Source organism: Myotis myotis, unplaced genomic scaffold (assembly GCF_014108235.1).
Source record: "Myotis myotis isolate mMyoMyo1 unplaced genomic scaffold, mMyoMyo1.p scaffold_m19_p_6, whole genome shotgun sequence".
NCBI classification, from domain to species: Eukaryota; Metazoa; Chordata; class Mammalia; order Chiroptera; family Vespertilionidae; genus Myotis; species Myotis myotis.
The window spans coordinates 68,666,080-68,677,546 of NW_023416368.1; the positions used below are offsets into that span (position 1 = coordinate 68,666,080).

General features: G+C 38.3%; 1 protein-coding gene across 15 annotated transcripts in view; it reads left to right on the forward strand.

Moving 5' to 3' along the window:
* The window catches only part of PALLD (palladin, cytoskeletal associated protein), a 407,453-nt gene extending 398,442 nt beyond the window's left edge, over positions 1–9,011 (forward strand). For 12 of the 15 annotated variants that reach the window (XM_036315085.1, XM_036315087.1, XM_036315091.1 and 9 more), the window contains 4 exons: positions 2,012–2,219; positions 4,954–5,119; positions 5,633–5,766; positions 6,861–9,011. In XM_036315085.1, coding sequence (XP_036170978.1) covers positions 2,012–2,219; positions 4,954–5,119; positions 5,633–5,766; positions 6,861–7,033 — 681 coding nt within the window. In that variant the 3' untranslated portion in view covers positions 7,034–9,011. Of the gene's footprint in view, positions 1–2,011; positions 2,220–4,953; positions 5,120–5,632; positions 5,767–5,914; positions 5,961–6,860 lie in introns of all 15 variants that reach the window. The other 3 variants (XM_036315089.1, XM_036315088.1, XM_036315090.1) reach the window with 3 other exon arrangements.
* Positions 9,012–11,467: the final 2,456 nt, after the last annotated feature.

The following is an 11,467-nucleotide window of genomic DNA, read 5'->3' on the forward strand; positions in this document are numbered from 1 at the left end:
TGAAATTGCACACAAGTGTGCGTGATAAAGCTTTCATCCATTTCTCAAGAGAGCTTAAGGCAAAAATGTTTAAAAACTGCTCTGGAAAATTTTTTGTTTGTTTTACCCATTACTTATTGATCTTAAATTTAAAATTTAGCTCTTAAATGTGGATAAGTTTTTTAAAAAAAAACAAACAGAATATGATTATATTTAATGCACAAGTTTGATACAACCAAAAAGTAAAACAGCAGAGTAAAATAGTAACAAAAAACATGGTATATCATTTGCAATGCATGAGAAATCTTTAACATCTTTAGTTATAAACAAGCTCTTCAAATCCAGCGACACTATAATAATGCAAGGAAGCTGGAAAAATGAAATGAAAAAGTACAAGTGATGATTAAGCAGTGTGGCTAAGGTTTTGAAACATTGTTTAGGCTCCCTCTGCTGGTTCTCTTTGAGATTGCAAAGCACAAATATAGTAGATTTAAAGGATAAGGGCAGTTTGTTTTTACAAAAAGTAAATCAATATATTTAACCTTTCCCATGTGCCACTATCTCCTAGAAAAGCACTTTATACAAAAATTAGCTCTTTTAGAAACATATAAAAAGATTAAAAAGATCTATTGAAATTATGACCTGATTATAATCACCTTCAATTCCTGAGATCAGGCTTTCTTTACTTATGCAAGCAAGAAAGGTGGGGTTAGAAAAAGGGTGGTAGAATCCAGCATTTTCCCTTTGCCTTACGCTCTGCCGCTGGCACAGGTGCGTGGTGAATGAGGTGGGCTGACAGTACACGGTGCTTTAGGCTTCTCCTCCTAAGCACACGGTGGCCTCGGCAGTGCACGGTCCTGCTTCTCTGGGGTCTAACTAGTACAGTGGGAACAGCAGAGCCACTTTGTTTCTACACTTGGGAAAGGCCTGGAGCCTGACCACAAGTATCCACTCCCTTTCTACAGTCCACTTCCAATGGCCTTCGACAGGGAACGCAGTGTATGTGGAGAGCTGGGGGTAGGGGGTGGACAGATGGGAGAACATAAGAGCGTCACCCTCTCAGAAGCCATGCGACCTAACTACTGCTGTTTGCTTCCAAATCTCTGCATCCCTTTGACCAGTCATTTAAATGTACTTAATATTTGTCCTTTAAATTCTCTAGACCTTTGTGACATGTGGGTATAAATGAGTATAAATGATGGTATAAATGAGTATCACGCAGCGTGAAGAGAAGTTATGAATTCTCTGGCTGATTTTGGCAGAGCTGGGCCTTCAAAAAATTGTTTTGCAGTCCAGCGGACATCTTTCTGTATGTAACTCCCCACTAGTAAATGGGAGCTGGGTAGAAAGGCCTTCCTTAGGGGTGCTTTTCTCCCCATTCACAGGCAAGGCTGTGAAGAGTTGACAGATGGCAGCCATCCATACCTTTCACAGCACAACTTGTGATTAGCAATTAAATGCGCTTTTGTCTGATCGCTGGTCTACACAGCTGTCATGGTCTCAAGATTTTATGATGTTTCCATTGTGATGCTAATCTGTTGATATGGCTTTCTGGGTAATTTTGTATTGTTCTTGTTAGTTTCAAGGATTATCAAATAATAGTAATAGCCCTATTTGCTGATGGGTGCACCACCATCTGCACAGCTATGGCAACTCTTTGATGAGAAGCTTCATAGTGTATAAATGCCAGCTGAGTATTTGTTACAGTTATTATGGTGGGACATCTTTTTGTAAAAGAGCTCAGGGCCCTATGCTGACACCATCCAGTAGTCTTTATAACCCCTGGTGAGGTAAGACGATGACAGAAGTTTTTTAAATCCCCATTTCTCTAGGCTGCTCTATAAGAAATGTTTAAAAGTGAGTGCACAAGTGCTTCGGGAGCCACTGAAAGGTTTTAAGCCAAAAAGAACCTGAGCTGGTACTAAAAGCCATCTTTTGTACTACCAAGGGAGGAATTTATTATGGTTTCTTAGCTCTTGATTTCATTGTTTTAATATCAGAGAAATTTATATGCATTTTCTTTCTGGTTTAGGTCAGTGGGTTACCAACCCCAGATCTAAGCTGGCAACTAGATGGAAAGCCAGTCCGCCCCGACAGTGCTCACAAGATGCTCGTACGTGAGAACGGGGTGCACTCTCTGATCATAGAGCCTGTCACATCGCGAGATGCCGGCATCTACACGTGTATAGCCACTAACCGAGCAGGACAGAACTCGTTCAGCCTGGAGCTTGTGGTTGCAGGTAGGCTCAGCTGCGAATCCTTCCTCTCTCCAATGACCATCAGATTTGGAAATGTGAACTAATCCTACATCAGTAACCAATATGGAGAATAATTCAAACTGCTGAAAAATAGATTGCATCATCAAAATAGCCATTCAGGGCATGTTGTAAGGCTTAGCAAATCAGAAACTAATTTTTCTTCAGTGTAGCCATTATGATTTATTTTTCCTTCTCGCACTAGCCTGGACAAGAGAGAAAGGGACTTGGGCTTTTCTGGGTCATCTGCTCGTGTGTATGTGCTGGCCCTCAGTGTTACCTACAAGAAGGGCAGTAAGCAGCAGCATGGGCTCCAAGAACCGAACTTGCTGTGTAAGAACTTGCTTATGCATGAAGTTCTGAAGATAGACTCAGCTTTTAAAATAACAGATACCAATTTCAAAGTCCAAAATTTTAAATATTTCATTACCCCCAAATATTACAGTCACATTAAACTCAGAATTGCCTTTTAATTAATTATACTGTTTGGTAAACTTTGTAAAAGTATTGTTATATGAAGCCTTACCCTTAGATAAGGACAGTATATTTATGGAAAGGTTTATACCATCCCTAGGAGTTGAACATAAGATTCTGATATCTCTTCTTGTAAAAGAAAAAGAAACAATGTTTATTCCTCATATACATTATCTCAATTAGTCCTTACAACAGCTCTATGAGATAATTAGAGCAAATGTTTATCCTAGCCTTAGGGATGTGGAAACTAGAGAGATTAAGTGACTTGCCTGGGTCCCATTAGTCAGCTAAGGGCCAGTCTCAAAAGGTCTGTTGACTCCTAGTGCTCTTCCACACACCGAGAGCCACTGAGTTCTTTGAAGAAAGAGAGTAGCAGTCAATATGTGGACTATGGTGCTGTGTGTTAGCCATGCTTTACAGTTTTATGTATAGTATTCAGTACACTACGCACTAGGATTGACTTCCCTCATTCCTCTAACTCTCCCTCATCAGACTAAACCCTTTGGTTTTCTCCTGTTAAATGTGCTGCCTGTCCTCAGGACTGACCCTTGAGGTCCAAGAGACATCTCCGTTAGAACATGGCAGCGCATAGTAATTGGAAGCAAAGTCTCTGATGTCATATCCCAGCTCTTGCTTACTAGCTGTGTCCTTGGGCAAATATATAACGACTCTGCCACTTCATTTCTCCATATGAAAAATGGGGAACATGATGCCTCACATGTTTTATAAGGTTAATCTGTAAAGCTCTGCATCACCAGTACCCTCCATAGCAATGCTCTGCAATGGTAACTGCAACTCTTAATGGTGAGCTGCTATGACATTAAGACATTTTATATACATTTTATGCTCTTTTCAAAACTGGGCCTAGAAAGAATACTAAGTGGGGTCTGTTCCTACTTCACCAAAATAGCCTAGGTCAGTGGTCGGCAAACTCATTAGTCAACAGAGCCAAATATCAACAGTACAACGATTGAAATTTCTTTTGAGAGCCAAATTTTTTAAACTTAAACTATATAGGTAGGTACATTGTTATTAACTTAATTAGGGTACTCCTAAGGCTTAGGAAGAGCCACACTCAAGGGGCCAAAGAGCCGCATGTGGCTTGAGAGCCACAGTTTGCGGACCACAGGCCTAGGTCAAGTAACCATGTAAAGTCCAATAAAAATACTACCCTCTACTCCAGCCGGTGTCGCTCAGCGGTTGAGCGTTGACCTATGAACCAGGATGTCATGGCTCAATTCCCTGTCAGGGCACATGCCCAGGTTGTAGGCTTGATCCCCAGTAGGGGGCATATAGGAGATGGCTGATCAATAAAAAAATTTTTTTTTAGATAGTCTTGGGTATTTGAAAATTTCAGGTGGAATGTTTATCATCTTCACCTGTTTTTCCCTTAGCTTTGCATTGATATATTTATCACTCCAGAAGGTAGAATATGGTGGAGAAAGACATGTATCCTCAAATTCATTATTGGTAGCTCAGAAGAAAATAAAACTAAACCTTATTTTCTCAAATTTTTTCTACATCAGATCCAACAAAACAATTTCCCATTGGATGATGATATTAGAGTGCTTTTAACAGTCAATTCTGAATTCTCAGACTAATGAAGTTATCCTTTTATATGGCTTCCTTCCTTCAAGGTCTTTTTATAGCCCTTCAAATACAAATTGGAATCTGTAATTTATAGGTAACTAGTTAAAGCTGCCAAAGTTAGATGAAAATGCCTCTCAACTTTATGTTTCCCCTTTTCAATCCTACAGTACTTCTCACTTAAGCCATCACTTAAAAGTTTCAGAATCTTCATAGCAAACATTTCAGATAGCAGGGAGAAGAATTAAAGTGGATCAAATTCCTAGATACACGTGTCCTCTTCAGCACCACTAGGTGGCAGTGGTTGGTAAAGGCTGGGCCTGGGTGGTCACATAATTAGCAGTGAAGCCATCCCAGCTGCTGGCAATGACCTAGGAGTCTCACACAGTCTGTCAGGCATTCTGTGGAGCAGATGGCCAGTGGACTGTGTGGGCCTGTCAGGCTTGAATTCATTGAGGAAACAAATGAGTGGAAGGAAGCATAGTAACCTTTCTTGGTGAAAGAATAATTTGGAGAGAGGACTAGCATCGTGCCACCTCTGAAGTAACAAATAGTATCATAAAAGATCCGCTTAAGGAATATTCCAAAAAGCTTCTGAATTCTTCATAGTGCTCCTTTCATCTATCACTGATAGATCATTTATGTCGTGTTTTCTCAGCTAAAGAGGCACACAAACCCCCTGTGTTTATCGAGAAGCTGCAGAACACCGGCGTTGCTGACGGGTACCCAGTGAGACTGGAATGCCGTGTTTCAGGAGTGCCACCACCTCAGATATTTTGGAAGAAAGAAAATGAATCACTCACTCACAGCACTGACCGAGTGAGGTGAGACTACAGGACGAATTAATCTAATCCTAATGATACATAGGAAACACGGCTCACATACCACATAAATCTGTGTGAGTCATGCTACTGATGACATCAAAAACAAAAATCACTCTCTACTCTAATGTGTGATCAAGCCTTTAGAAAGAAGCTATAATGGTATGTGATGAAGCACATTCTAATTTAATCTCACGGTGATTTTTCTGTGTTTATCTTTATACTTAAAAGAAAAGATGAATTCATTTGCTGCAATGGTGATAGAAACTATTCAGTGGTTTGGTAAAGGCAGATCCTTAACTAGAAATTAAGAGTGCAGATTTATTCAACCTCTTGACGTCTGCTCTTCTCTCCCATTAACTTTAATGGGGCTGGCAGCCTCTCCAGAATAAGTATGAACCTATTATCGCCTGTTCTCACTATTCTGTTTCTAATGACCTAATTAAAAATGATGCTTCGTGTTCACAGCCACTTTTTACAAATTTCAAACCCTAATGGCCTTATCCTTCTCTTCAGCATGCACCAGGACAATCATGGCTACATCTGCCTGCTCATTCAGGGAGCCACAAAAGACGACGCCGGGTGGTACACCGTGTCGGCTAAGAATGAGGCTGGGATTGTGTCCTGCACGGCCAGGCTGGACGTCTACAGTGAGTGCGCTCCACCTTATTGCATTTATCCATTACGTTAGGAAAGTCAGGCATCTGCACAGCGAATCACATTACTGCTACTTAATCTTATAAACTAGTGTTTTTTCTGCCAAAAAATTCATATTGTTCTTTCTCTTTCTATTTATAGTTTCTCGACATTAATAGTGAACTACACCAGGAGAAAAAATACCCAAGTATCATGCAGAAACTTTGCATTATTAGCAAACTATGCATGTTGGCTAGTCAGTTGTGGCTTCCTTACCCAAGCATACCTTAGGCGTTAACCGTAGGCAAAGGCATAACCACATGTTTTTCACATGACGCTTGTTACTGTGTTTTGCAAATGAGTGCTTTTTTTTTTTTAACATTTCTTTATATTATAATCCTATCACAATGTCTTATTGCACTCTGAGTGTGTGTACCATTGATCCTGGAATGCATACTTTTGTGGCTTAGTGCTTTTCTCATTAATATATCTTAAGCAGCTGAACAACAGATTTGTGATTATGCATCCTAAATTTAAATAAAATCATGTTTATTGAATTTACAAACTAGTACAATAGCATAATGTGATCTATTGGCATACAGAAAACCACTAGAAAAATTTAAGAACCTTTCTCTTCTTAAATGAGAAATAACTTCATGAAGTTTTTCAGAAAATGAGTAACCTCAACTTTCCCGACTGCCTAATTCCTTCCTATTGATCACTGTTAAAAGATCCATCCAGAACACCAAACTACTCTAATTATTGTGGCATTTATACATTATGAACTCTGAAAATTAGGAAACTTAGAGACTATCTCAAAGGATTCCCTGTGCTGTAGCAAATATTTATTTTCAAATAAAAATAAACCACACTTGGTCTTTACTATCCAGCTGTTATAGTCCCAATACCCTGTATAGACAATAACTCAGCAACATATGAGCAAAATGCAAAACTATTCTTAAATTTTAGGATTTCTACTATCAATGTGTCCAGTCTTCATAAGGAACATGTGCCTGGAGGATGTCAAAGACATGTATTTACTTGAAACATCTAAGGGCTTTCCAGTAATCATGGTTAAAAGAGCCTGTTTTTGTTTTGTTTTTTGTAGCCCAGTGGCATCAGCAGCCACAGAGCACCAAGCCAAAAAAAGTACGTCCCTCAGCCAGTCGCTATGCAGCACTTTCGGACCAGGGACTAGACATCAAAGCAGCGTTCCAGCCTGAAGCCAGTCCATCTCACCTGACACTGAATGCTGGCCTGGTGGAGAGTGAGGACCTGTAATCCGACATTCTTCTTAAAGCTGAAACACTGAAACACCCTGCCTTGACCAGCATATGCCTTTGTCACTATGTAAAAGGCAAAACCATACCTTTGACTATAAGAAACCAAAATATTTTTTTTACTTGATATACCAAACTTAGAGTTTAAGTAGGTGATGCTGATAGAAATGTACACATTGCACAGGAAAACTTTTGAATTGCTGTGATTAAAGTGGACTGAAATGCTAAAAGTAACCACAATTTGTACTATCAAAGAGCCTATAAACATAGCTTTAGGTGCTACACAACACGATAGTGTGCAATGCGTAACATGAGGCATTTGTACCACAAAAATACTAAAATGATTCTAAAGTGGCAGTGTATCCAGACAGCTACAGTGAACCAAGTGCAATATGTAAGGATGGAAAAAGAAGAGGAAAGAAAACCAAGTTAATGCCTTGTCTTTGCAAACTGTTTTATATTAAATCATAAGGAGGGAATTACTTGCCTTAAATATAATACTGTCAAGTGTTTTCTAATAAGGGTAACACTTTAGTTCTTGACATTTTTTATGTGTTTTATTTCCTTTCATGCTACCTAGGTAGAAAGCTTATTTACAAACCATATTAAATGGCTAATTTAAATATAAATAATATAAAGTATTCTGAATAGAGCAGAAATATATTACAGTCCATTCCAGGAAAGGCATCCAAACCACCCAAATAACCAAGGCATACAGAATTTGGAGGAAACAGGGGTTTGAAAGACGTAAGGAGAAGAACAAAGGAAAAAGCTACCAACATACTTACTACATTGTGTTTAGATAAAAGTAGAAGGGCAGGAGACATGTTAAAGGCCAGGCTTTTCTTTGATTTTCTTGAAAATTAATCTCACATGTAGGTGAAAAAACACAGCCATTCACAAGTCAGGGAATCTAGGGCCAGCTGGAAGTTGGAGCACCTGTGCTATGGAAATTTAGTGTGTCTGAGTTTGTGTAGTAGTTGATGATTTTAGATGTTTAGAGCAAGTTGACAATGGACTGAGACTGCAAGATTGGTGTAAGAGAGACATTGCCTGTAGCATCTAGTCTACTTGAAGGAAATGGAGACTTAGGAGAGACAAAAACAGGTTTGCGCCATAATGTATTTTTTTCAATGGCACCAAGACATGGTGAATGGAAAATACCAGTTCACATCCCTGCTCACATGAAACCGTGCTTTAAGAAGGTGCCACGTGCTGAGGAGTTTGTAAAGGCGTCTCAGCAAAGACTTATTTTTAAATGCACATGATTCTGCATCAGCTAGAGACTGAGATGATTCTGACCAGACTTGATGGTTTTAAGTCGGAACCAATAAATTTTTAAAAAGAAGAAACAACAATTTGGCCTAATTTTATAAAACATGAGGCTTTAATGGTACTTTGCTATGAAAAGAAAACACTGTATTCCTTATGCAAAACACGTATACCTTTCATTATTTATAATAAAAATGTTGAACTCTCTAAGCTCAGTTACTCAATTCAATACATAGTATTTTTTAAAGTAATTTTATATCTGTGTACCACCCCATATATTTCATATTACTGCTTCACATGTACAGCTTTCTACTTCTTTGTAAGAACACCAACCAACCAGGTTTGAAATGATTAACAGGCTTGAGCACTGGGTGGCAGATATTCTATGCAGTGGTGCAAGCTTCTTTGGCCACACTTGTATGCATTACTAATATGGAATTTAAGATACCATACAAAGTCCCTCATGGACCTACCTATATTGTAGTACTATGACTTAGGTCATATCTTAATTGCCAAATTTTTCTGAATGTGACTTTTTTGCTAATTTTCTGGGTTTGGGATTAAGTAGCATTATTTTGCCATCTTTTGTGTTGTATTTATAAAAAAATAGTACTATCATACTATTTTTGGGTTGTTGTGCTGGTGTAATGTGGATTTAACATCAATAAATATTTAACAAATCATAGTTGCAATTTTGTGAAGCAAAATATTCAGTTGTTTTGGTTTTCTATTGCTGCTGTAACAAATTAGTGCAAACCAAGGCTTAAAACAATACTCATTTCTTAGCTCACGGGTCTCTAGGTTAGAATTTCAGGAACAATATGTCTAGATTCTCTGCTCAGGGTCTTACAAGGCTAAAATCAATGTATCTACTAAATTGTTCACGTCTGGAGCTCAAGATCCTCTTCATAGCTTAAGTTGTTATGACAGAACTCAGTTCCTCACTGATGTAGAACAGGAGTCTCACTAAGTCTGTCGCTAGGAGTCACTCACTCCTCCAACCACCCACATCCCTTGCCACTTTCAAACTCAGCAATGAGAATCTCCCTCAGGACAACACTCTTTGAATCTCTTGGCAACAGGCCCAAACACTTTTAACGCAGTGGTTCACAACCTGTGGGTCGCGACCCCTTTGGGGGTCGAACGACCCTTTCACAGGGGTCGCCTAAGACCACTGGAAAACACATATATAATTACATATTGTTTTTGTGATCAATCACTATGCTTTAATTATGTTCAATTTGTAACAATGAAAATATATCCTGCATATCAGATATTTACATTACGATTCATAACAGTAGCAAAATTACAGTTATGAAGTAGCAACGAAAATAATTTTATGGTTGGGGGTCACCACAACATGAGGAACTGTATTAAAGGGTCGCGGCATTAGGAAGGTTGAGAACCACTGATAGACGAAAGCCAACAAACAGCCCTTTACTGGCTATAACCCCAAGGCTCGGTATGGAGGAAGAAGACAGAAACACCCTTCTCCCAGTATTCCCCTCAAAGAGGCACATTCCCATACTTTAGAAACTGCTGTCCAAGAGTCTGGCTTCCAATCAGCCTGAATCTAGATGCTGACTGAGGTCCTATCCATTGGGACATTGACAGGTCTTGGCACACCTGCAACTACTGAGAGCAACTCAGAATAAAATAGGCTATTTGGACAATGACAACGGTTTGAGAGGCAACCAACAGCCTGGACAGGGCTGAATAATATGGTTCATCTCCTACATGGAGGCCACTCTTTCAAGACTGAGAGAAGTGAGTATTTTACCTAATAGAAATATACTGAGTGTCAAGGAAAAACGAAGAAATAAAGGAATCCACTCCATACAAAAGAAGATAAAAACCCAAGAAAAGACCTTAATAAAAGGGAGATAAGTGATTTAACTGATAAAGAGTTCAAAATAGCAGCTTTAAAGATGCTCAAGGAGCTTGGAGAAAAATACATGAGCAAAGTGAGAATTCCAACAAAGTGACACCACCACATAGAAGTCACAGAGACGAAGAGTACAATAACTGACATGAAAAATGCAATAGAGGGTTTCAACAGTGAACTGATGAAGCAGAAGGAACAGCAAACTCATAGCGGAGAGGAACTCATCCAATTAGAGGAACAAAAAGAAAAAAATGTGAAACAGTACAAATAGCTTAAAGGATTCAGAGGACATCAAGTGGACCAACATATATTCACATTATAGAGGTCCCATAAGGAGAAGAGAAAATGGGCAGAAAACATTTTCAAAGTAATAATAGATGAAAATTTCCCTAACCTGGGCAAGAAAACAGATATCCAGATGCAGGAAACCCAGAGTGTTCAAAACAGATGAACCAAGAGGCCTACACCAAGATACATTAAAATGTAACATGTCAAAAGTTGAAGACTAAAAGAGAATCACTTATAAAGCTAGTGTGAAGGGGAAAGACTTAAAAGGAATAAAAATAAATACAATAATTAGTTAAGGGATACACAAAATAAAATACTGCAAATTTAGACATCAAAAATATAAAGTGAGTGGGAGTGAATAAAAATGTTGTGTTAAAATGTGTTCAAAGTTAAGTCATTATCAACTTCAAAACAGACATAAGTTGTTTTATATAAACCTCATGGTAACCACACACAAAAAAACAATACACACCTATAGTAGATACACAAGATTTAAAAAAAAGAAATGTAAGCATACAACCACAGATTAATTAGATCACAAAGGAAGAGAGCAAAAGAAGAACAAAACAACAAAGGAATTATAAAACAGCCAGGAGACAATTAACAAAATGGCAGTAATTACATACTTATCAATAATTACTTTAAAGGTAAGTGGACTAAACTTCCAATCAAAAGACACAAAATGGCTTAGTAATTAATTTTTTTAAAGACCCATCTATATGCTGTCTAGGAGACTCAGTTCAGATGTAAGGACAGAAAAACTAAAGGTGAAGAATGAAAAAAGGTATTCTATGCAAATGGAAACCAACAGAAGGCTGGGATAACTATACTTATATCAGACAAAACAAACTTTACCACAAAGACTGTAATAGGACAAAGAAAGTCATTATATGATTGATTATAATGGAGTCAATCCAATAAGAAACATAGTATTATAAATATTTATGCTCATAAATATGCAAAGCAAATAGTGACAAACCTAAAGTCAGA